The following is a 27,049-nucleotide window of genomic DNA, read 5'->3' as shown; positions in this document are numbered from 1 at the left end:
TATGACAGCACACACAGAGGATTAAAGCAATGAGTAATTATGTTAATGTCATTAGGTACCAACATTACTTGATTAAAATTTTAAAAACCATAATTGAGAATGAAGAATCATCAGCATAAATTAGTGATTTATGTTTCTTCCAAAAGCTACATGTTTTTTTAGCTTTGTCCACTGAAAAGTTGAAGCAGTGATAATCTAATAGTAATAATATGTCTAATAGCCATATTGTGGGTTTAAATACTTTTTCCCAGTTTAAAAAAAAATGGGGGCTGTTTAAAGAAATGACTGATTCAAGATATGGGGCAAGAAATGAACAAGACAAGCGCCAAGTATCTTCTTGTGCCTGAAAGCAAGGAAGTTATCAGACTCCTCATCTGACAAATAGACATGAGCTAATTTAAGAGTTTCACTGACCAAAAATGGGACAAATTGAACATCAAAATGAATAATGACTGCAAATTGATTAAAACATCAAATATCTAAAATCTGTAAATTCATAATATTACAAAAATCCTTCATTGGTCCCCTTTCGAAGTTGCCTAGAAATCAACTTGTTATTCTGAAAGTATTTCATGGCAATTTTATGCAAAAAACAAGAAATAGCCCAACTGTACATCAACAGAAGAATGGACAAACTGGTATAGTCATACAGTGAAACACTTAGTCACAACAAAAAGAAATGAACTAGTGATCGCAACAAAATGGATGAGTCTCAGAAACACACTTAAGTGAGAGAAACCTTATATAATAATGGTTCTGTGTATATCAAGCTCTAATACAGACAATGCAAACATGTGGTGAAAAAAAATAACAGAATAGTGGTTTGCACTGGGGGCATGACAGCAGAAATGTGATGGTTGGATAGAGGAAGTATAGATATATATTTGATAAAGCAAATATATTGATAGCAAAATGATATTGTAGAATCTATGTGGTGAATGTATGGGTATTTATTGTACATACAATTAAAGTTTCTGTTTTTGATGGTTTTCATAATAAAGTGTTGGGGGAAACCTTCACTTTAAAAATGTAATCAAATTTTATTGATTTGCCATTCATTTACTAACTTCTGGAGCTAGACATCAATGGCTGCTAAGTGGATAGCAAACTTAATAATAATAATAATGATAGACCCACTGATAGTCTTGTAATTTATTAAAAGTAGGCAAACCAGACATGTTCTTTCTGATGTGATACAATAGGTACAACACCTATGAAATACTATCACAAAAAAATTAAAATTGAATCTGAATTTAATCAAGTTTCCAGATCTAACTACCAATTTATATGAAATACAGGGTATTAATGAACATATTAAATGACACCTTGTATATACCATTAGCCAAATTCAGATTGTAGGGGACACTACTGAGTAAATCTATAGAGTATATCTTAGTAAATCAATGGCATGAACTTTTTTTTTAAAGATTTATTTATTTATGCATACAAGACCTGGGGTACAGGTCAGAGTTGCATCTTAATCCCTTGCGCCACCGCAGAGGCCCGCATGAACATATTTTAAACGGTATCAAGGAGGGCCTCTCTGGTGGCACACGGGGTTAAGATGCAACCTACAAAGCAATCCGTAACCACTGCAGCACGAGTTCGATCCCCGGCCAGGTAGCAACCCATATGGTGCAGCAGACCTCTCCTGACTCTCCCGCTGCTCCCCTCAGCAGTGTATTTCAGTCAATCTGTCTGTTCTGTTCCCCATTCTGTCTCTGGTGGATCCTCCCATCCCCCACGCCTCTGGCCTGTACCCCAGTTCTTGTATGCATAAATAAATAAATCTTTAAAAAAATAAAATAAAATAAAATAAAATAAAATAAAAGGTATCGGGAAGACATGTTACAGAATAAGAGAAAAAAGACATAAAGCCCTCAAAGGTGAATCTTGAAAAACATTTTGAACTAACCAACTATAAAAAGACATTTTTGAGGCAGTCAAGAAAAATTGAATGTGAATTGGTATTAGATGATATTAAAGAATTATTATTAATTTTGTAGGATGTGATGATACTATGGTCATTTTTATGTTACTTTTAGAAATACTGAGCTATTAGCAGGTGAAGTGATCTGAGTTATTATTATAAATATTTCAGAAGATGTCATAATTGCCTGGAGATAAACAAAGTAAGAATGGCAGAATATCCATAATTATTAAAGCTAGGTGATAGATACATGGACATTATTAATCTGTTTTCTCCATTTGAAAATATTTAAAAGGTTTTAAAAACCTCCCTTGACTTCATTCTTTTCTAGCTACATCCCATTTCTCTCTACCATGGTAAATTTTTAAAAAGATTTATTTATTTATACATGCAAGAACTGGGGTGTAGGTCAGAGGTGCAGGGGGTGAGAGGATTCACCAGAGACCAAGAGGGGAGCATAACAGGCAGATCTACTGAAATACACTGCTGAGGGGAGCAGCAGGTGAGTCAGGAGAGGTCTGCTGAGCCATATGTGTAGTTCCTTGGCCAGGGATCAAACTCATGTTGCAGTAGAAGGTGATAGCTTGATAGCATTGTGTCTTTAACCCCTATGCCACCAGGGAGGTCCTACTGTGGTACATTTTGGAAAATATCTGAATTTAGTGTCTCTACATCATCTGTTTTTTTTCTCTCTTCAATGGGGATTTTTGTCTCTATCATTCCACCAAAACTGCTCTTATCAAGAACACCTATGACTCCATGTTGCCACATCTAATGATCAGTTTTTAAATGACTGCTCAGTATCTTTGAACACTATTAATCGTGCCTCTTTTTTTAAGATTTATTTATTTATTTGTTTGTTTGTTTGTTTATACATGCAAGCACTGGGTACAGTCAGAAGCGCGGGAGGGTGAGAGAATTCACCAGAGCCAGAGCGGGGAGCAGAGCAGGCAGAAGGACCGAAGCACAATGCTGAGGGGAGCAGCAGGCGGCAGGAGAGGTCTGCGTGCCATGTGGGACCCTCCTCCGGTGGCCGGGGAGCAGCCGGGGATCGAACCGGCACCGCATAGGCTGCGGGCAGCTTCACACCCCAGCGCTTAACCGCTGTGCCACCGGGGAGGCCCTAATCGTGCCTTTTTGAGACAATGTCTTTACTTGACTTCAGAGCACCAATTCCTCTGATTTTCCTCCTACTTCACTGTCTGTTTTCTGGGCTGTTCTCTTCCTGAATTCAAATATGGGTGTATACCAAGTCTCAATCCTTAAACCTCTTCTCTTTTTTTTTCTTTTTTAAAAGATTTATTTATTTATGCATACAAGAACTGGGGTATAGGCCAGAGGTATGGGGGTGAGAGGATTCACCAGAGACAGAGTGGGGAACAGAACAAGCAGACTGACTGAAATACACTGCTGAGGGGAGCAGCGGGCGAGTCAGGAGAGGTCTGCTGCACCATATGGGTAGCTCCTTGGCCGGGGATCGAACTCGAGCTGCAGTGGCTGCAGATAGCTTCATAGGCCGCGTCTTAACCCCTTGCACCACCGGTGAGGCCCCTAACCCATATTTTAAAAGCAATTCATGTATAATATCAGTCTTATTGGAAAGCATAGTATTTGAGCAGAAACCAAAGGTCCCCACAATAAATCCTTTCCTGACGTCAGCCTCAATAAGATCCCAGAAAAACACAAATGCAGAGGACAAGGTCCTACAAAGAAATTATCATTGTGACCATGAAACATATGATGCTTAGGGAGCCCTGGTCTAGCACCTACTCCTCAGGAAGGATGCCTTTGCATGGGACAAGTGTCTGACAAATTGTCTCCCAGAGAGAAGAGCCAACCCCGAGAAAAGATAAGCACAGAAAGTACATTGAATTCCCTAGGAGCAGAGCTCGATTCAAGTCATCAAATCTGACTCTAATTCTTATTTAGAGGTGGAATGAATAAATTTAAGAAAGAGGTTGGTGGGAGTGAGACAAAGAAAGGACCATCAGCATCGCTAAGGGCCATGATATAGTGGCTCTATAGGTAGAGGCAGAGATTTCCAAAAACATTTTGGGAGAAGGGGTAAAATAGATTATTCCTTAAAACAAACATGGACTCACTGAAAGAAAAAGAATATTGCTTGAAGAAGCAGATAATATCTGTCTTTTCAAAAATCCATGCTTCTTGAGTAATTCTTAGCATTATATCCTAATCTTGGATGCAAAGAATTCCTGAAAAATACTAGGTAAGAAAGGTAAGTCTTTGGAGAAATCAGCCAAAAGTGAATATAAGACAAATAATTTCAAACATCCAAATTAATTCCAGAATTTTTAATGTGTTATTGTATTGTCCTATTATATGGTTTTCTATAAGTTGAATTGTTCCTCTTCAATTAATTCTTATCTTTGGTTTGTTGTTTATTTTTCTTTCAGCCCCACTGTGTTCTCCTCGCCTCAAAGGAAAACTCAGCACCTGTTAAACTTGGGGGCTTTGGGGTAGCTATTCAATTAGGAGAGTCTGGACTTGTAGCTGGAGGTAAGACCACTTTCTGAAAACATTTCCTTCAATACCTTTTCATTTTCAGTCTGGTATAATAAAACTTTCAAACTAAATTTTAGCCCATCCTGGGTATTTTATACCCTATTCCACCACCCCCCCAAAAAAGATGCCATAAAATAGTTTCCAATTTTATAGTTCTATAGTTCTAACTAGAATTTTAGACCCTTAAGACTAGACTCTCCTTTTGCTCTTTGTACCCTCCACATTTATCAGAGAAGAGAACCTACATACAAAGTTGGAAATAACGTCTGAAACAACGTCTGAAGATGATATTTAGGGCAAAGTGACTTTTAAAATTTGAAGTGGTCAAATGAAGTTGAATCTAAAATGTGTGACTGACCACTTTCAGATTCAGCACTATCTCTCAGTTTTAATTTCATACTGTTTTACTCTTGTCATTTGTCAAAAAGTTCCGCTCAAGCCATCAATCTGTATTTGGGAAAAGTGAGCATATGTGCATATGCACTGATTTTATTATTAGCTGAAGCAAAACATAATTAGAACTTTCCCATATCAGAAAAAAAGAAGGAAAAATAGAAACATTGTTCACCAGTATGCAGAGGAGGATGCTAATTACAGATTCAAGTATTTGGGTGTTTTTTTTTTTTTTTTTCATGTATTCCTTTCAGTAGGCTCCAGCTCAGGATACTGCCCAGTTTTTCATTCTGTTCCTTAGTTTTGCAGATTGCTTAATTCTCCATTAATTTTCCATTAATTCTCCACTGCAGATTACTTAATTCTCCGTTAATTCTCCATAAGCTGTCAGTCTTCTGGACATTACCTTTTTTCATCTCCAAATAACTGCCAGCCTTCAAAAAAAGGGAAAATATCAACAGAATCTTTTAAACCTGTTATCTATCAAGAATGCTTGTATTAAATTCAATCACCTAGAAAGTGATAACGATCAAAATAATCATCTGTTGCACAGGGAATGATTTAGTTTAATTCACTATTACTAAAACATCAAAGCAGTAGTAACACAGACCATCCACTGAAAAACAAGCCATATGTCATAGTTATACTCTTTAAATTGTTATTTCACCACAGTGTCCTCTAAAAGTATGTTTAAATTTTTGTCTAACTTTGCATTCTGTTCCAGCTAATCATTGCCACTAATATGAGAAGCTGCAAATAGAGTATAGTTTTAAAAACTTAGTTTTATTTTCTATAATAAAACTTTTCATCTATAATCATAGACTGACTGAAGGAGGATCAGGCAGGAAAGTAGTCTATCGCAGGTTCTGAAGAAGGCTTAACTTCTTCAGTCTTGTAACTAATGACTGAATTCTCTCATAACATTCCCAGCGAAAGGTTGATGTCTAGTTTAATTCCTCAGATAGCAAAGAATTCACTATCTTACAGGACAGTTCATTCCATTTTTGGAAAGCTCCCTCAGTATGTTCATCTTTGCATTGTACAGAAATTTAACTTCCTATAACTTTCCAGCGGTCCTAACTCTGATTTTGGAGCCACACTGAAAAATATGAAACCTCCTACATAATAGCCATTCAGATGTTTGATGACAGCTATCATGTACCCATAGAGCATATCCAGATTAATTTCCCTAGGCAAATTTAGCCATTCCGTATATAATCTGGCTCAGAATCTCGTCACTATGCACAAAGTACGGAGCCAGAACAGACAATTTACAGGTATAGACGGCTCATAGGCGAGGCACGTAGTTGCTAAGAGCTCTAGCTTTCTTTGGCTGTGAGTCTTACATTTCTATCTGGCTCCCCTGATTGCATTAGCCTTATGGACAACCACAAAACACTGCTGGCCTATATGAATCTTGAATCAACTACAAATTGTAAGTTGCTCTTGTTTTCAAATAAATGTTCCTGTTAAACACACACTCTCAGATCCAATATTTGTACAGATCACCCCTGTGTTAAGCCTATACAGTTATAACAAATAATTTCTGATGATGACATCCCAGGGTTGAGGAGATGAAATGAAAAAAAAAATCCTTTTATATGTTATATACTTTGTTTCTTTTAATCTTGCTCTGTTATCCTGTTAGTATTCAAAATGGCCTGGGCATCATATTTTTCCACACATCTTGATTGAAGGGGAAAACAGATTCATTCGATTTTTCTAAAGATTGATTTATTTGTGCATACAATAGCTGGGGTACAGACGAGAGTTGTGGGGGTGAGAGGATTCACCAGAGACAGAGTGGGGAACACAGCAGGCAGATTGACCGAAGTACACCACTGAAGGGAGCAGCGGGCGAGGCAGGAGAGGTCTGCTGCACCATGTGGGTAGCTCCCGGGCCGGGGATTGAACTTGTGCTGCAGAGGCTGTGAACAACTTACTAGGTTGCATCTTAACCCCTTGTGCCACCAGGGAGGCCCACTTCATTAGATTTATCTAGACGTTTCCTACATGTTAATCGATTTTCCTAAAGTCCATAGACCTTTCCCCTAAACTGTGTATTTTTAAAGCTGATCTTGAACCCACACTCTGTCAGTTGTGCAAAGTGTATTTTTCCCAGTGCTTCTACAATTAAGATACTTTCTAATGATCAAAATATTGTCATTTCTTAATATACCTTTTCTTACCATTTTGAAATAACTACTTTAAGCCTTACAATGTCTTCATAAATACAGTATTTGTAAATAAGGGATAATTTCTCTTATAAAAAACTTTGTATTATTTGAAGTTTTTTTTAATTTTGCTAATATTTATGAGCTAAATTGCTAATATTTGACAGCATTTTCCCATTAGTTGGAATCTTTGATCACCCAATCTTTCAAATAGAAAGGAATTCTTTCCTTACAGTAGAGACCAATAACATGTATTTCCACTTTCCCTATCTAAAACTCAGCTATTTGGAATCCTTACTTATCCAGAAGATAATTAGGAACCTAAAAAATAAAATTTTAGGCATTTATGTTCCTTCATACCTTGCACCTGCTATTTTCTCTGGTAGGAGTGCCTTTTGTCTCTCTATATAGAGATTGATGTGTGTATTAATTACTGTTCTCGAAGGCAAGCTAATAATAATCATAATCATCTTCTCTAAAAAAAAAGTCTGATTTTCATCAGCTGAAGTTAAGTAACGCTAGTCCTTTTCTTTCATATTAACCTTAACCATGGGGACTGAGTACCTCCATGTAGCATTTAATGCAGGGATTTGTAACCATACCAAGTCTGAGCCTTGTGAGGGCAATCAATGGGGGATGGTGGCTTATCCTTTTGTGTGTCCATAGCATCTACTGTGGTGTCTAGGTCTTAGTAGGCACTTAAGAAATTGTTACTACATGAAGTGTCTGGTTCTTAATCATTTTCCAGTTAATAGCAAATTTTATGCATCAGATTAGGAAAAGCTGAAGCTGGGGTAAGCATAGTGAAAGAAAAGCAACAACAGCCTGACAGAAAAAAATATATTAAGCAGATGCCAAAACTTGGAAAAGCACAACACCCTTTTGTTTAATACTGAAGAAATCAACCCTTGCATACCTCTGAAGTTTCTTGAGGGTGTTTTCTCTTCTAGTGTGTAGTTCTTTCATTCATATCCACAATGACAACTCTGAGTCATCAAGAAAAGGTTAAATTATGTACAGCAGTTTGTCTGAAAGAAGCCAGGAAATTGTAGAAAGGTCTCCAAAATTATTACAGTAAAAAGTCTCCAGTGTGTCAAGCTCCAAGTCCCTGAGGGTCTAGGCAATAAGGCTTGATTGTATTGACAGCACATCTAACATTTAAATATGTAAATGTTTATCTGAAGTATCTCATATGCAATGACATTTAATTTGGTTTGGTAATTGGCTTCCTGTTCTTAGAATTTTGTGGCCAGTCATAAAATCAAGTGATCGTAAAACAGGGAGTTTGGAGAGGTCATTGTATGTTAAAGGTTAACTGCATTCCTTTCACAGTCTACTGATTTGCATAAATACAAAGGACTGCACCTACATATTCTTTCTGCTGTGATGCCCTATCTTGTGTTAGCAAATTCCTAAACCAAAAGACGTGCATCTTCCTCAAGGATGGAAAACTGAGTCTCCAGAATGGGGTAGTCTTCAATCCAGGTGAATGGAGAGATTCTCCTCCAGATGACTAGGACTAGTCATGGTGGCTCTGAGTATTCCCAAAGCAACACCCTCATTTTGAGTTACTTGGCTCTTGTGTGGGAAGTGATAAGAGTCGAGATGAGTTTCAAAGCATCATCCGAAATATTGGTAGGTACCTGAGTGGTACCCTGACCTCTTACCCTACATTTCCCTACTTCTGCCAATTCCCGTTCATCAGAACAAGGTCAGTTCTCTTACCCTGTCCAGGCTATTAGTGCAGTAGGAGACTTAGCTCCCATGGCAGAGAGTTTTTTTTGTGTTGCCTGAGGAACACAATGTACCTATCCTGGGCTCAATTTTTTTACCAGGTGATTAGGTAATTTTTTTCCTTCTGGGAACTTGATTTTTTTTTTTAAGATTTATTTATTTTTATACAAGAACCGGGATACAGGCTAGATGTGCAGGAGGGTGAGAGAATTCACCAGAGAGAGAGCTGGGAACAGAACAGGCAGACTGATGAAATACACTGCTGAGGGGAGCAGTGGGCGAGACAGGAGAGGTCTGCTTCGCCATGTGGGATTCTCACCAGCCAGCCAGGATCGAACCCACGCTGCAGAGGCTATGGACAGCTTCACAGTGCTGCGCTCAACCACCAGGGAGGCCCTGGGAACTTGATTTTATATAGGAGGGAAGAGAAAGGTGGTGAGAGAATATTTATATTGTTAACTTTTTCACTCAGGTTGTTATTGTTCTATTTTCACTTTTCAGGTGGAAGCAAAGCCCATTTTATGTAAACATTCTTCCTTAATGATGTTGTTATTGTTTTTGATGTAGGACGAGTTGGAACACCTCACTTTATGGCCCCAGAAGTTGTGAAAAGAGAGCCTTATGGAAAACCTGTAGATGTCTGGGGTTGTGGCGTGATCCTTTTTATCCTGCTGAGTGGTTGTTTGCCTTTTTATGGAACCAAGGAAAGATTGTTTGAAGGCATTATTAAAGGAAAATATAAGGTAATATATTATGAATGTTTTATACTTCCATTGAGATGAAATTATTCCGGAAAATGTTTTTGAAGTTACTGTCTTTGGATTGATTGCCATGTAGTTACCTGTTCACACAAATATTCTTTGCTGACATCATTGACCCACTTGACCCCTTGCTAGGCAACACAGGCCTCAAGTAAATTTCTGATGCACCATGAGGTAAACTGTCATCTAGGTGGAAGAGAGGAGACTGGCTGTAAAGCAGCTATTACCTTGCTGCCCCCTTCCCTTTCCCTGGTGTACATCACTACTTTGTATTGCGACTCTTAATCTCAAAAACAGGGATGCAGTGTAAATCCAGAGACCAGATGTATTTGCCCCGCTGCTCCCACAAGCAAGTCCACAATTGGAGTACTGTACTCTCAGATTCAGAAAGCCATGCTACAAATCAGATTCTTTGACCATAAGTACATTCTAGCATAACTGCCCATTTAGCTAGGTCAGAGAAATTATTTGGTTAACACCCCACTTATTTGGAAAGAATTTGGAATGATGCTTGGAATTTATTGTGATAGAACTTGACCTTTAATTTTAAAGGTAACTTGGGTAAGCTGTTGGTGACAGTTATCAACCTGGATTTAAAAGTGTCCATGAGCTGACTGATAATCAAACCCACTTATTTAGGCTAAGCTGGAAGATAAACTTTATAGGCCCTTCTTTGTGTAATTTGAGAAAAGAGTTTCATTTTTTTTTCTCTGTAGTCAGGCTGTTTATTTTTATTTTTTCTCCTTTTTTAAATATTTTATTTTATATAATTGTTACATCATTTTTCATTTTTGCACAATGTATGCATTTTCATTTTGGTTATATTCCCCATACAATTGCACCTCCCCTCTTATTTTGATTCTAGTCCTTCCTCTCCCCGCCCCTCCCCCACCCCGTAGTGTGTCTCTGCTTTATAGTTGCTTGTTGATTTTGATTTTTACTTTGTATTAATTAGTCTTTTTCCTGGTCCCTTAAGGTTTTTGCTTAATTTGTAAAATTAGACTGGAAATTTCATCCTGGTAATTTTAATTATATCTTATCTTGATTTTATATTTAGTGTCTAGTAGTTTTTGTTTCACTTTACCAAACATTATTGCATTTTATGTAGTCAGCCAGCATTGCTCAAATATTTGAAATTTACATCTCACAATAAACTGAAATGCCAGTATCACACTGCTTTCATAATACGATTTAGAGCCATTTGGGGGTGACTTAAACACTCATAATCTTCTTTGCTATGGACTGGAAACTCATGTAGTATTCACAGATTTGTGAATAGTAAATTATTGCTTTAATTATTTAAAATTTTAAGTCATTACTGATGTTGTGGATGATCATACCAAAAAAAACCCAAGAAATTCTTGAAAATAAATAAGTTTGAACTTACTACCCCAACTCTCATATCTTTTTTTTGCCCTATACCACCACCTGTGGCTGTAGACTCGGATGCTGTGTATGGCAAGCATGACGAGGATGTATCTGGATATCAGATCAGGGTGGTTTATGTTAGAGAAGTTGTTTTTCCTCTCATTATTAATAAAACCTATAATTTCCATTCAACAGAATCACTGTTTCATTTTTGGCCATGCTGGGCAACAGAGTCCACAAACAGGCAGGCTTATATAACAGTAGACTCCAAAACTGAGGCCCACTAAATTTTCTTCTCAATTCCCCAGTAATGTTAGAATTTTATATGGGAAAAAAATAAAGGTGCGTAGGAAGAAAAGAAAGGTAAAGTACTTTTAGAGTTGCAGCATTATCTTCTTAAGTCATAATTAAAACTTGTGGTGCAGGGCCTCCCCGGTGGCGCAGTGGTTGAGCGCTGGGTTGCGAAGCTGCCCGCGGCCTCTGCGGCGCCGGTTCGATCCCCGGCTGCTCCCCGGCCACCGGAGGAGGGTCCCGCATGGCGCGCAGACCTCTCCTGCCGCCCGCTGCTCCCCTCAGCAGTGTACTTCGGTCCTTCTGCCTGCTCTGCTCCCCGCTCTGGCTCTGGTGAATTCTCTCACCCTCCCGCGCTTCTGACTGTACCCAGTGCATGCATAAACCAAACAAACAAATAAATAAATAAATAAAACATGCCTCTATTAAAAAAAAAAAAAAGAAATTTAAAAATAAAAAAAAAAAATAAAAAAATAAAACTTGTGGTGCAGGTGAAAAGGAGTGGTCATAAACTTTTTTTTGAGAGGGGCAGGTGGGCTTGTGCATCACTGACTTATAAGGGCATACACGTTTGTCTTTGAGTTAAGATATATGCTAAAACTGTTAACAGAGAAAGATGTTTTAAGTGTAGGCTTTTCTGCTTCTTTCAGAGTCAGTTGATCACTGGACAATAAAATCGGTCCTTTCAGGTTTATTAAATGTCTCAGGAAACTACTTATAAGTAGTCTATCCTCTCCAATCTCTGGAAATTATGAGTCACTATCAGGAATGCATAAACATGGCTTTCTGGTTGAATTTTGCCAAATGAAATCAGAGATTACTAACATATGAAAACAAATACAATAATGCATCAGCATAATAAAGATATTAACAATGATAGATTACTCGTGTACATAGCATTCTGTGTTGGAAACTGTTTGGCACACTTTACTTATATTAATTCCTTTCATCCTTTCATTCATGATATATGTGGTAGGTACCATGTAATATCTCCCACCTGCATTGTTGAGTTATGAGCATTTGTTAATAATAGAATTCTTCCTTTGTGTTTAATCAGTTGCTAACTTCCTGGTTTCCAAGGCAATGTGGTTCATTCCAACAGTTTCTGGTGTTTGATTTTGTCTATTTTTAAAGCATTCAACAATTAATTTTTTTCCCTGTAAAAAATTTGGGCTATTCTCACATGTCCAAAAGTTATTTTTAAGTTCCCCATTTCTTAGGATTATAGTAAATCAAATGGATCATTAATGGCAGCTATATCATGATTTCTGTGCCTGGGGGTTTGAAGCTTTGAGGTTAATAACTTATTTACCCAATTCACCTCATTGCTCACATCCATGGCCTTCCTTACAAAAACCCCAGGTTTTCAGCAGCTTTGTTTGAACTTATAGATCCATCTGTACAATCAATGAAGAACTTGCTGAGCCATTTTTTAAAAATATATACTGTGCTGTGATTGTGTCAGCAGTTTTACATTTTTTTATTATTGAAATTTTCAAACAAATTAAAACAGTTGAGATAATAGTATAATGAACCCCCAGCATTAACATTTATCAATAGATTATCAGTCTTGGCCTCCCCGGTGGCGCAGCGGTTGAGTGCTGGGCTGCGAAGCTGCCCGCGGTCTCTGCAGCACCGGTTCGATCCCGGGCCACCAGCGAGGGTCCCACATGGCACGCAGACCTCTCCTGCCACACCTGCTGCTCCCCTCAGCAGTGTACTTCATCAGTCTGCCTGTTCTGCTCCCTGCTCTGGCTCTAGTGAATTCTCTTACCCTCCCGCGTTTCTGACTATACCCAGTGCTTGTATAAATAAATAAATAAATACTTAAATAAATAAATAAATAAATCTTTAAAAGAATAGATTATCAGTCTTGTTTCTACTACTAGATTATTTCAATGCAGATCACAAAAATATCTTTTCATCATCTGATGGTTCTTAATAAAAGAACTATTAACAAAAATCCTTGATCTCTATAGGAAAATTATGATGATTTTTTTTAAATGTACCACATTTACCACTGCTAGTGGTCTTAAATGATTTTAACTTAACTTTTTATTCTCATGTACTAGCTTACTTGATCTTTTAAGATACAAGTACAAGAGTACTATTTCACTGGATTATATACTAGCATTTAATTTCAATTAAGTTTTTATGAAGGACAAAAAATAGTTTTCCTAAAGTATAGAAAAGATAGTGTCCTCTTATATCATTATTGTAGGTAGCCAGTTTGTGTCTGTGCAGTAGGAATCTAAGCTGCCTGGCTTTAATATTCAAATAATTGACTGTCTTAGAGTCCTGTTTTGTCTCCTTCACACCACCTCCCCATATACTTAATCTCCCAAATTAATTTCACCTACTCTTCTTAGCCAAAGAGAAAACTCTGGGTTAGACTCACTCATAAGAATTGGGGAATATACCTGGTGGAGCAGCTGTTGAGCACTCTGCAGCGCCGGTTCAATCCCGGCCGCTAGCGAGGGTCCCACCAAAAAAAAAAAAAAAAAAGAATTGGGGAGTATAATTCTCAACCTTTACTTCAGAAATCTTATCACTACTTTCAGCTGACTTCATTTCCTCAACCCATTTCCTGAAGACAGATCAACCCATTTCCTGAAGACAGGTCATTTGGATTATTTTTTTTTTTCATTCAGACTTTAAAAGAGCACATCAGCTCCAGGATGGGGAAAAAGGAATAAGGCTATAGAGGCCCCATCCATCTTATTTCCCACCTCCTTGTTTCACACTTGTCAATTGATCACTATTTCAATAGTATTGTTAGGGGGAAAAGGATGTCCCAAAGCAAATTCCATACAGGCTTTGTGGACTCCACCCCCACCCCAGGCCAAAGCCAAAGACACTGGGAACTCCAAATCCCATCACCACCAAAGGGAAGGTGGCTGGGACCTGAGGGTGGGGTTAAGCAGCCAGGTGGATACAAAAGGCAGACACGTGGGCTTTGGGGGCTCTCCATTTTTGGGCTCTCGGCCAGCTCGCAGCGTCCGGCCAGCTCGCAGCGTCCGGCCAGCTCTGAGGGTGACTTTGGGTTTCCAGGTCGTCGGATCAGGTAGGACGCATTAAAGACTTTATTTCCCTATTTTCTCCCTGAGTTGTACATTTTCCTTATTTCTTTTTCTCTTGTAAATAAACCTTTTATTAACCCTTTTGCGTGTGTCTGTAGTAGAGTATTCATAAGTCCCTTTAAAGCGCGCGGGTGAGGACCCACAGCCAGGAACCCGTTTAATATCGGGGTGGCTCTATAACAGTATGACAATGTTTCAACAGCCTTAATGCATTCATTTTAATGAAAGAATCTGACAAACAGACATGACTATCATTTGGAATTCTGCCTGTAAGAAAAAGAAATAGAAACACTTTCCAATTTAAGTGCTGTGCCTAGGAGACATTTTTCACTCCCCATCTACAAGAACAAATCCTCACATTAACTGGAGCAAAGTGTCTAATGCTAACCCTGGGCCAAATTATAGTGATTTATATGTACTGTGATACAAGTTGTGATTTCATTTGGCTTTACATTGTAGACTTTATTCTGCATCTTTCTCTCTTCGAAGATAACATGGATGCCTGTCAGTTAAAATCATGGTGTTGCTGAAAGCCCCTGAACCCCCCAATCATTTGGCTTCCTGGTATTAAATAGGGAACGAAACCCTATTCTGTCTCTACCCTCTGCTCCCCACTTGCATTCCCAGCTCCAAGCCTTAGCATTCTTTTCCATTTCTTTCTTGCTCCTGGTCTCAGACACACCCTGTTTGCCAGGAGCCTTCCAGCTGTCTTGCTCCTGATCCACAGCCTTTCTCACAAGTCCTGTGCTTTTTGAATAACTCATAATTTTTTTTGTTTGACTTTAGTCAATGTGGCATAATTATCTCATCTCTAGAATATGGACAAAACTTCACTGAGGACAGTATACAACTGAATTAACTATTTTACAAGGCCTAAGTAATGGTATTTTTCCTTAAATACTGAAATTGATATATAGCGGTTAAAATGTATAACTTCATTGTACAAAAAATGAAAAATGATGTAAAAAACATATAACATAATTAAAAATAAATAAATTTTTAAAATAAAATAAAAAATAAAATGTACAACTTACCAACCACTGCTAATCCTAATTTTTAAAAACAAAATATTAAAATTATGTCTCTAAAATTTTTATTTAAAAATTTTTATTTTAGTTCTTCCTCAATCAAAGGATTCTAGTCCCCCAAGCTAAGGTAGAACCTGGAATCATCAACATTCTGTTCTTTTAAAAAAAAGATTTATTTATTTATGCATACAAGAATTGGGGTGTAGGCCAGACTGCGGTAGGGGGAGGGGAGCATTCACTAGCGACAGAGTGGGGAGCAGAAAGGGTGAATTGACTGGAATACACTGCTGAGGGGGGCAGCGGGCAAGACAGGAGAGGTCTGCTGCACCATGTGGGTCAGCTCCCAGTTGGGGGATCAAACTCATGCCTCAGTGGCTGGTGATTGCTTGATAGTGCTGAAATTTTTACCCCTGCACCACCAGGGAGGCCCCAGACATTCTGTTCTTTAATTATTAAAAAGATTATAACTTACATAGCAGCAAGAACAGGTGTAAGGTGGGCCTCCCCGGTTGCACAGTGGTTGAGCATTGGGTTGCGGAGCTGCCTGCAGCCTCTGCAGTGCCAGTTTGATCCCCAGCCGCCAGGTGAGGGTTCCACGTGGCGCGGCCCGCTGCTCCCCTCAGCAGTGTGTTTCGTCAGTCTGCCTGTTCTGCTCCCGCCCTGGCTCTGTTGAATTCTCTCACCCTCCTGCGCTTCTGACTGTACCCAGTGCTTGTATAAATAAATAAATAAATCTTAAAAAATAAAAAAAGTAAAATTAAAAAAAAAGAACAGGTATAAGGAATATTTACTAATGCACAACAATCTCATATAATGAATAGCAACAGAAGATTTGCATTTGCCTTCTTCCTTGGAAAGCCTTTAAAATCAAATTTCTGAGAATTTTAGTCACATTAAATGATACAGGAATAGAGTGAATGTTAACTTCTCAAAATTTTCTTTTCTTCCTCTCAGATGAATCCAAGGCAGTGGAGCCATATCTCTGAAAGTGCCAAAGATCTAGTACGTCGCATGCTGATGCTGGATCCAGCTGAAAGGATCACTGTTTATGAAGCACTGAATCACCCTTGGCTTAAGGTACAGGAGCTTATCGGCAGCTATATGCACTTTGTTTGAACACTTCCCGTGACAGAAATGTGTTGGTCTACATGGTGGCCTTTTCTCCCCTCTGTTTTTTCCTGAGTCTTTTTTTCACTACTCTTTTTGCTCATCTCCTTTGCTGTTTCTGCACATTCTCTGCAAACATCTCAATAGAAGTGACACTCAGCTATCCAACAGAGGGTGCAGAAGTAGATCAAGACGGGATGTATCAGGGAGGAAGGCCCGTTTGTCCTCTACCAATACATGTTCCAAAGATGTGTGACATGAACAATTGAAATAGTACTTTCATAATAAAAAATTATCTTTTCTGAGATGTGACTGTGCTTTATCACATTGTTTTTATTTCACAAGATATTAGTTATGCATTTGTCTTAGATAAAAGGCAGATTTTTAAAATTCTCTTCCTCCCCTCCTACCACCTCGCTGGTGAATATTAAGGGGAAGTATTACTTGGGGCTTCAATGAAACAGTAATATTTGGTGAAGACTTTACACTGTTCAGTAATTCCAGGAAATTCTCATTTTGCAGATGACAAAATTGAGGCTCAGAGAGGTTAAGAATCTTGCTCAAAGTCACAGAAGTTGTCAATAATGGAAACAGGATTTTAATTCAGCCTGCCACAACCCTTTCCTTCATATGAGACATCTTGTCCATTTTACTTACTCAAGGACATTCTCCAGCAATTTTCTTTTTCCTGCTCTATCAGTTTCCTATTCTGTTGAATCTAACATGCTGCAATTGGGGCCTCCCTGGTGGTGCAAGGGGTTAAGACGTAACCTATGAAGCTATCCACAGTCTCTGCAGCGCGAGTTCAATCCCCAACCAGGGAGATACTCACATGTCCCAGCAGACCTCTCCTGTCTCGCCCGCTGCTCCCCTCAGCAGTGTATTTTTGTCTGTCTGCCTGTTCTGTTCCCCACTCTGTCTCTGGTGAATCCTCTATCCCCCACACCTCTGGCCTGTACCCCAGATCTTGTGTGCATAAATAAATAAATCTTAAAAAAAAGACTTTATTAAAAAAATAAATAACATGCTGTAATTTATTTTTATTATACACACACATCTTCTCTCTTTTTTTTTTTTTAAATAGAGGCATGTTTTTATTTATTTATTTATTTATTTTTGTTTATGCAAGCACTGGGCACAGTCAGAAGCGCGGGAGGGTGAGAGAATTCACCAGAGCCAGAGCGGGGAGCAGAGCAGGCAGAAGGACTGAAGTACACTGCTGAGGGGAGCAGCGGGCGGCAGGAGAGGTCTGCGCGCCATGTGGGACCCTCCTCCGGTGGCCGGGGAGCAGCCGGGGATCGAACCGGCGCTGCAGAGGCTGCGGGCAGCTTCGCAACCCAGCGCTCAACCGCTGCGCCACCGGGGAGGCCCCATCTTCTCTCTTTTTTAATTTATTTTATTTTTGCATAGAAGATCTGGGGTATAGACTAGAGGTGTGGGGTAGGGCAGTGGTTAGAGGATTCACGAGAGACAGAGTGGAGAGCATAACAGGAAGATTGACTGAAATACACTGCTTGGGGAGCAGTGGGTCAGACAGGAGAGGTCTGCTGTGCCATGTGCCAGCTCCCTGCAGTGGCTGCTGATAGCTTGATAATGCTGAGACTTAACCCCTTGCACCACCAGGGAGGCCCTTGACCCTACAAATTTTTTTTTTTTTATTTTTTGTGGGACCCTCGCCGGTGGCCGGGGATCGAATTGGCGCTGCAGAGGCTGCGGGCAGCCTCGCAGCCCAGCGCTCAACCGCTGCGCCACCAGGGGAGGCCCGACCCTACAAATCTTAAAACCCCTTTAGCCTCTGCTCCTATTTTCTGTTCGTTTTGGCAGCAGAACTTCTAGAAAGGGTTGCCTCTACTCATTTTCTCCAGTTTCTCCCATCCATTTGCTCAAGACCACCCTAGTCAGGGTTGTATTCCTACCAAGTCCACTAAAACTGCTCTTGTCAAACCACTAATAACGCTCACATTGCTTATTACAGTGGTCAGATCTCAAGTTTTCTCCCTGTTGGTGTGTCAGCAACATTTGACATCCACCCCCCTGACACCGCTCCTCCCTTGGCTCCAGGACATACCACCCACTCCTGATATCCCTCCTACCTTCTGTCTCCTTCTCAGATCCTACTGATTCTTCCTTATGTCCCCACACCCACCCCTGCATATTGGAATGCCACTGCTCCTCTTTTTTCTGTTGACACTCAGGCTCTTGGAGACCTTATCTAGTTTTAATGACTTTCAATGCTTCCTGTTTACCAGTGACTCCCAAATTTATACCTTCAGCTTATTCTCTCACCACCTTCAAGTCTTTGCTTAGATATCAGCCTCTTAGTAAGATCTGCCCTGACCACCCAATTTAAAATTTGGAGTAGGAATGCTCCCTGAGCCAGTATTCCCTGTTCCTCTTCCCTGCCTTAGTTTTTTGCATCTCATTTGTTGCCATAAGACATACTTATGTATTACTTATTTCTTTGTTGTCTGACTGCCTCCATGAAATATACATTGCCTAAGGATAGGAATTTTTGACTGTTCACGTCTGTGTGGTACCCTGGAAAGTGTCTGGCATGAAGTAGGTGCTCAATAAATATTAGTTAATGACTGAATGAATGAATGTTCATTATATTATACCATTCTACTCTCCCAGAGATTATGTAAAACAAAAATTTAACAAAACATTAATAATGCATCGTAGTGACAATGATATGGAATAATATTGCAAAATAATGTTGAGATTCTGCTGCATCTTGATTATCTGTAAGAATTTTACTTCTCAGGCCTCCCTGGTGGCGCAAGGGGTTAAGCACCACACTATGAAGCAATCCCCAGCCTCTGCAGCACAAGTTTGATCCCCGGCCAGCCAGGGAGAAACCCACATGGCGAGATAGACCTCTCCTGTCTCGCCCGCTACTCCCCTCAGCAGTGTATTTCGGTCAATCTCCACTGTTCTCTTCTGTTCCCCATTCTGTCTCTGGTGGATCCTCTCACCCCCCCCGCATCTCTGGCCTGTACCCCAGCTCTTGTATGCATAAATAAATAAATCTTTGAAAAAAAAAGAATTTTACTTCTCAAATTTGCATTCGATCCTCTGATATTCCAGTCTAGTTATACTTGACTGGAATTCCCCTAGTTCTAGTTATTCCTGATTTCCCCCAGGAAAAGTAGGTAAACAGTTCTCAGATACTTTCTTAATATTTTGACTCCATCATAGGGATAATTTGTTCACTAGAAGCTAGTTTTTTTTTTTTTAAATAGAGGCATGTTTTATTTATTTGTTTGTTTGTTTGTTTGTTTATACAAGCACTGGGTGCAGTCAGAAGCGCGGGAGGGTGAGAGAATTCACCAGAGCCAGAGCGGGGAGCAGAGCAGGCAGAAGGACCAAAGTACACTGCTGAGGGGAGCAGCGGGCGGCAGGAGAGGTCTGCGCACCACGTGGGACCCTCCTCCGGTGGCCAGGAAGCAGCTGGGGATCGAACCTGCGTCGCAGAGGCCGCGGGCAGCTTCGCAACCCAGCGCTCAACCGCTGCGCCACCGGGGAGGCCCGAAGCTAGTTTTTTTTTTTAAGATTTATTTATTTATGCATACAAGAGGCTTGTGTGCAGGTGCAGGGGTGAGAGGATTCACCAGAGACAGAGTGGGGAACAAAATAGGCAGACTGACTGAAATACACTGCTGAGGTGAGCAGTGGGCGAGTCAGGAGAGGTCTGCTGTGCCATGTGGGTAGCTCGCTGGCTGCAGTGGCTCGTGCTGCAGTGGCTGTGGATAGCTTCATAGGTTGCATCTTAATCCCTTGTGCTACCAGGGAGGCCCCCATATTACTCATTTTTAAGATTCTTTATAAAATTTGCTTTTCGTATCATGTGTATCTTAGCTAATAAAATTTATTTTTGGATATCCTTGTCCCTGCCAATGATTATAGTTCTAAATAATCTGAGATTAATACATAATAGATTTCTGGCACCAGAAACATAAAAGACTAGAAAAAGTCAATAACTTAAAAAGTTCCAGAAGGCTGTTCCAGCTCAGTGTCATGTGCCATGTAAGAACCTCAGTTCGCCTTCCTTGCTTATGTGTCATCTGAAGATGCAAGAATTCAGTAAGAATGTTATTTACCTGATAAGAATAGGTTTATGTTGAATTTAAATACTTATCCATATATACTTTAAATCATTGTTAGGGATCTAAGTAGTGTTACTTTAGTAATGGCTGAAATGTAAGTTATTTAAATAAGAAAAACTGAATACTTGCAAAGTAAAGTGTAAGACAATGAAAATCCTTGTAATGAACAGTGCCCCAAATCATACCATTGCTTTGTGTGGAAAAAAAAAATTTCCTTGGTATAACCACAAAAATATTTTCCTATTAAATCATTTTATATCAAGAAAGAATTTTAGTAAATAGATGAAGTAATATGTGACTCTCTTATTATTTTCAGATTATACCTATTTAACACCATTAGCTATCTAAATTAATGATATTTGTTGTGCATCGTTATGCCAACAAAAGTAAAACCAACTAAGATTCTACTTTCCTCGTAGACAATTGAGCTCTCTTCACATCCTTTGTAGATTTAATATATGTAGATCCTAAAGTATATTGACTGTAATAAAACATAAAAAGATATTTCTATCAGGCTAATAAGTTTGAATTTTGGAGAAATCAGTCACCATGCCAGTTAAATGTGTGTTCAGCCTCTAGTGTGCACAAGGGGTGATAAACCAAGTACTTTATTAAAGTGCAAGGCCCATTGCTATTGAAAATTTTCCCGATGCCTATTACATTACTATCAGTTTCAGGTAAGACTATTTAATGCAGAAAAAATATCATTTTTATTCTTTTGTCTCATTTAGAATGCATTGGAGTTTGTTATTTATGTATTTTCTGCTAAGAGATTACTTAATAGACTTCAAAAATCTTGTCATTCCATCTGCTTAGAAAATATCAAAACTCTGGGGGCCTCCCTGGTGGCACAGGAGGTTGAGTGCAGCTCTGTAAAGTCCGCAGCCTCTGCAGTGCCGGTTCGATACCAGCCGGCCTCAGAGCAGATCACTCCTGTCTCACCCGCTGCTCCCCTCAGCAATGTATTTCAGTCAGTCTGCCTGTTTTGTTCCTCACTCTGTCGTGGGTAATCCTCTCACCCTCCCATGCATCTGGCCTGTACCCCAGTAAAAAAAAAAAGAAAAAAAAGAGGGCCTCCCCGGTGGCGCAGTGGTTGAGCGCTGGGTTGTGAGGCTGCCCGCAGCCTCTGCAGCGCCAGTTCAATCCCCGGCCACTGGCGAGGGTCCCACATGGTGCGCAGAACCCTCCTGTAGTGCCTGCTTCTCCCCTCAGCAGTGTATTTCGTCAGTCTGCCTGCTCTGCTCCCCGCTCTGGCTCTGGTGAATTCTCTCACCCTCCCGCACTTCTGACTGTATCCAGTGCTTGTATAAATAAATAAAGTAGGAAAAAAAAATTAAATCCTCCATTTAAAAAAAAAAAAAAGAAAAAAAAGAAAAAAAAAGAAAAAGAAAATATCAAAACTCATAATTTAAGCATAATTTTATAAAAACTAACCACACCTTTTGGCTGTGTCCTGATCTGTCTCTCCACTTTACCTTAGTGAATGATAAGGTGTTTCCTAGAAAGAGAGTTTCCGGCTATGTACTAAATTTCCCAAGCTGTTAGAGAAAGACAAGTCACACTGTGAAATGAATTTTCAGGTGATACTGATATAAAGACAAAAAAGATAACCTCAAAGATTTCAGAGCACCACCCAGAAGAAAACCACAGAAGTATAACTCAGGAAGACTAAAGAGGAAACGGAGCGATGGCCATAGGCCGGAGCTCCCCAGGAGACTGCGTATGTTAGTGGTACTGATGTGAAGTAAAGGGGGAACACGGGCAAAGAATTAAAGTGTTCAGACCTGTGGGGGTGGGGGCAGGAAGCAAACTAGTGTGATGCAAATGTCAGCTAACTGAATCAGTAGCAGTAGTAGACTGGAAAGTTTGGTTTGAGGGAATATTCATACAGTCTAGAATGCCAAATTAAGTACTTCAGACATTGAAGTGTAAAAATGAAAAACTACTGCAAGTTTTTGAGTGATGACACAGTGTAAGAAGCGTGTTCATATCATTCCTTTGTACACTGAGTGCTGGTGGGTTGCCTGTGAGAATGAAATGGTAGAGGCAAAGAGATCCTGTAGAAGTTATCACTATTCCAGCCAGGAGAGCTGGTCCAGAGAATAAAAGTGGGGATGAGAAAGAAATACCAGACTGAGAGGAAGGAGAGCTGTTAAGGTCCAGTGAGTGATTAGAGGTGTTTGGAATTAGGAAACCCATAGGAGAGTTAAACATGTAGCCTGGACATGACTTGTTATAATGTTTTTTTTTTTTTTAAGATTTATTTATTTATGCAAACAAGAACTGGGGTACAGGCCAGAGGGGGGGGGGCTGAGAGGATTCACCAGAGACAGAGTGGGGAGCAGAACAGGCTGATTGACTAAAATACACTGCTGAGGGGAGCAGTGGGCGAGTCAGGAGAAGTCTGCTGCACCATGTGGGTATCTCCCTGTCTGGGGATTGAACTTGTGCTGCAGTGGCTGTGGCCAGCTTCATAGGTTGTGTCTTAACCCCTTGTGCCACCAGGGAGGCCCCACATTTTTATTTTTAAAGAATTTTAGACTCACAAAGAAGTGGCAAAAATAAAGCACGTCACCATGTACATGTCACCATTTTCGCCCCCCAAGATAACATATGACCACTACACCATTAACACAATTATCAAAAGTAGTAAATGGACATCAGAACACTATTAACCAGACTTCAAGTTTTATTCAAGTTTCACCACTTTTTATTTGTATTTTAGTTTTGTTTGTTTTTGGTGTATAGTTCTATGACATTTAATCATATCTATAGAATTGTATATGATTATATAACCACCACCAAAATCATAGTCTGGATATAGAACTCTTCTATTACCCCTCATGTTACTCTTTTGATAATCACATCTCCCCATAAAACTAACTCTTGGCAATTACTGATCTATTGTCTACCACTATAATTTTCATTCTTTTGAGAGTTTATATAAATAGAATTATACAGTGTGCAATCATTTAGGAAAAACTCACTTCTTCTGTGTGTTTCTCCCTTACTCTCACACTACTAGCACATTCACATATGATCACTACTACCATCATTCACTTACGGTGCTAGATGCTTCTCCCCCACATCAAGCAATTCTCTGTGGTACCAGCTTGGTCTCCTACATTTCAGTTCTGATACTATTGTAACTGGAGTTAATGCAGATCGCACACTTTAAGGGCTCAAACCCACAACAGCTGATGTCCCACTTTAGATGCCATTTGCAAGTACTAGGTTCCCAGGTTATCCACAACTGTTATCCAACTTGGCTACAAATCAGAGGTTTCCAGGACACCCCTCCACATACACATTGAATTCAACTATTATATACAACCACTTCCAGAACTCAGGAAACAGTTATGTTTGCCAGTTGGTTATATAATAAAGGATACAGGGCCTCCCTGGTGGTGCAGGGGATTAAGTTGCAGCACTACGAAGCTATCGGCAGCCACTGCATCATGAGTTCAATCCCCAGCCAGGGAGCTACCCACATGGTGGAGCAGACCTCTCCTGTCTCGCCTGTTGCTCCCCTCAGCAGTGTATTTCAGTAGGTCTGCCTGTTCTGCTCCCCACTGTGTTTCTGGTAAATCCTCTTACCCCCTCCCCCACCTCTGGCCTACACCCCGCTCTTGTATGCATAAATAAATAAAATAAATTTTTAAAAGTAGGACCTCCCTGGGCCTCAAGGGGTTAAGCACAGCACTGTGAAGTTATGTGCAGCCTCTGCAGCAGGAGTTTGATCCCTGGCTGGCCAGGGAGCTACCCACATAGCACAGCAGACCTCTCCTGTCTCACCCATTGCTCCCCTCAGCAGTGTATTTCAGTCAGTCTGCCTGTTCTGTTCCCCACTCTGTCTCTGGTGAATCCTTTCACCACAACCACCCCCGCACTTCCGGCCTGTACCCCAGTTCTTGTATGCATAAATAAATAAATCTTAAAAAAATAATAATAAAGGATACAGATGAACAGTCAAATGAAGAGCTATATAGGCAAGGTCCAGAAGGGTCTCAAGCACAGAAATTTCTGCCCCCATTGAGTTGGGGTACAGATGTGTTCACCAACACCAGAAGCTCTCTGAACCCTGTACTTTGGAAATTTTAATGGAAGCTTCATCACATAGGCATGATCAATCATTAACTCCATTTTCAGCCCCTCTTCCCTCTCTGGAAAATGGGAGATGGGACTGCAAATTCCAAGCTTCTAATCAAGGCTTGATCTTTCTGGTGGTCAGCCCCCATCTGGGATCCCACCAAGAGTCACCGCATTAAAACAAAAGACACTGCTGTGACCAGATAACTCCAAGGAATTTAGGAACTCTGTGTCAGGATCCAGGGTCAAAAACCAAATATTAGAATAAAAGATGCTCCTAGTGCTCTTATCACTTCAGAAATAAAAAGGGTTTAAGGTGTGTCAGGAACTGAGGTCAAAGACTAAACGTCAGAACAAAAGAATATTTCTCGCCCCTATTTACAAGAGTTTTGGAGATCTTTGTCAGGAAGTGGGCTCAGAGACCATTGTACACGTTTCTTGGTAACCTTTGAGATTTGTGGTTTTTTTACTCAGCATAATGCCCATGAGATCCATCCAAGTTTTTATGTGTATCAATAGCTTATTCCTTTTTGTCACCAAGTAGTACAACAGTGTTTATTCATTCACCTTCTGAAGAGTATTTGAGGCTTTTTTCAATTTTCTTTCTTTCAATTTTTGGCTAATAAAGCTTCTATAAACGTACATGTACAGATTTTCATTTCTTTAAAGGAAAAACCTATGAGTGGGATTGCTTAGTCATATGGCAGTATATGTGCAAACTGTTAAACCACTTACCAAAGTAACTATTAGTTTACTTTCCCACCATCAGTATATGAGAGGTGCAGTTGCTCCTTCTTGTCAGCACTTGTTTTTTAGCCATTCACAATTGCTTTTGGGTGCATTTTTATAGTACCTACTTGAAATTGAAAGCGCTGGTTGGATGATTCTAACATGTCTATTATCTCAGTGTTGATTTCTGTTAATTGTCTTTTCTCATTCAAATTGAGTTTTTCCTGGTTCTTGGTATGAGAGTAATTTTGGATAGTGTACTGGACATTTTTAATATCATTATAACACTCAGATTCTTTTTTTTAAGATTTATTTATGTATGCATACAAGAAATGGGGTGTAGACCAGAGGGGGGGGTGAGGATTCACCAGAGACAGAGTGGGGAGCAGAACAGGCAGATCTACTGAAATACACTGCTACAGGCAAGACAGTGCCATATGGGCTAGCTCCCTGGCCAGGGATCTAACTCATGTTGCAGTGACTGGCAATAGCTTGATAGCATTGAGACTTTAACCCCTGCACCACCAGGGAGGCCCAAGATTCAGATTCTTATTTAAATCTTCTATTTTAGGAGGGAGGTAATCTGATTAGATTCAGAGCACATGTCCTGACTTACTTTTATGGGTTATGGTTCAAATGCCAATTTCACATTCAAAGCCTTTGCAATACTCTCTGGTCTGCCCCACATGTGTGCTACCCAGAGGTTCATTTGACCTGAGAGGTATTCCATACCATAGTGTAGTCTCAGAGTTCTTGCTGTGTTGGCTCTGGTTGGTTTTACAGGTGAGGATATTGGGGGTGTGTCTTGGAATTCATACACAGATTTAAAGCCCTCTACCCCAAACTCACTCCTCCTTGTAGTCCTGCCCCTGCTCTCCAGGGAGTAGAATGCCACCTCCCAGCTGTTGTTTGCTTCAGGCAGGACTGGGATAGTGGGAAGGGCTCTGAGAAAGAAGCTCTCAGCTCCTTTCCTAGTATACCCTTGGGTTAGGGCAGGTGCAGTCAAATGGGTTATGTCTTGCAGAGACCACCTCTTTGCAGTCATTTGGCTAAAGAAAGTAGGCTTTTCTTGGGGCTCATTTTGTCTGTTCTTCCTATACTTGGGGTTTCCATATTATGGGCTGCTCACACATCCAGATTACGGTATGATAGACAAAAAAATTCCCAGTGAAATCATCACAGGATCACCCCTCAATTCCTGGGATCCCTCCCTAATCACCCTGCTTTTCTCCAGCTTTCAGAGCCTTCTGTTAGTTGAGTTTACCTTTGAATCATTAATTTCTTTTTTTTTTTTTATAGAGGCATGCTTTATTTATTTGTTTGCTGGTTTGTTTGTTTGTTTTGTTTATACATGCACTGGGTACAGTCAGAAGCGCGGGAGGGCGAGAGAATTCACCAGAGCCAGAGCGGGGAGCAGAGCAGGCAGAAGGACCGAAGTACACTGCTGAGGGGAGCAGCGGGCGGCAGGAGAGGTCTGCGCGCCATGTGGGACCCTCCTCCGGTGGCCGGGGAGCAGCCGGGGATCCAACCGGCGCCGCAGAGGCCGCGCGCAGCTTCGCAACCCAGCGCTCTACCGCTGCGCCACCGGGGAGGCCCAGAATCATTAATTTCTTTATCAAAAACTCTAAAAAAGTAAACTTGAAAAAACAAGTGTTTATTCTATGGAGTTGGGAAAGCTTTCAAAATCAGTTCCAATGCCCGTTTCTTGCTCGAGAATCCAGGCAATCCGTGCATCT

General features: G+C 40.2%; 1 protein-coding gene across 6 annotated transcripts in view; it reads left to right on the top strand.

The window, feature by feature from the left end:
* The window catches only part of CASK (calcium/calmodulin dependent serine protein kinase), a gene marked incomplete at both ends in the record, with an annotated part of 372,322 nt that overhangs the window by 233,085 nt on the left and 112,188 nt on the right, over positions 1-27,049 (top strand). For all 6 annotated transcript variants that reach the window (XM_084258755.1, XM_084258754.1, XM_084258752.1 and 3 more), the window contains 3 exons: positions 4,345-4,447; positions 9,322-9,497; positions 16,237-16,359. In XM_084258755.1, the coding sequence (XP_084114881.1) occupies positions 4,345-4,447; positions 9,322-9,497; positions 16,237-16,359 (402 nt within the window). The remainder of the gene's footprint in view (positions 1-4,344; positions 4,448-9,321; positions 9,498-16,236; positions 16,360-27,049) is intronic.

The sequence above is a fragment of the Talpa europaea genome (genome assembly GCF_964194135.1).
Source record: "Talpa europaea genome assembly, chromosome: X".
NCBI lineage: Eukaryota > Metazoa > Chordata > Mammalia > Eulipotyphla > Talpidae > Talpa > Talpa europaea.
Note: the sequence above shows the minus strand (reverse complement) of the source record. Positions and strands in the feature narration are given on the sequence as shown.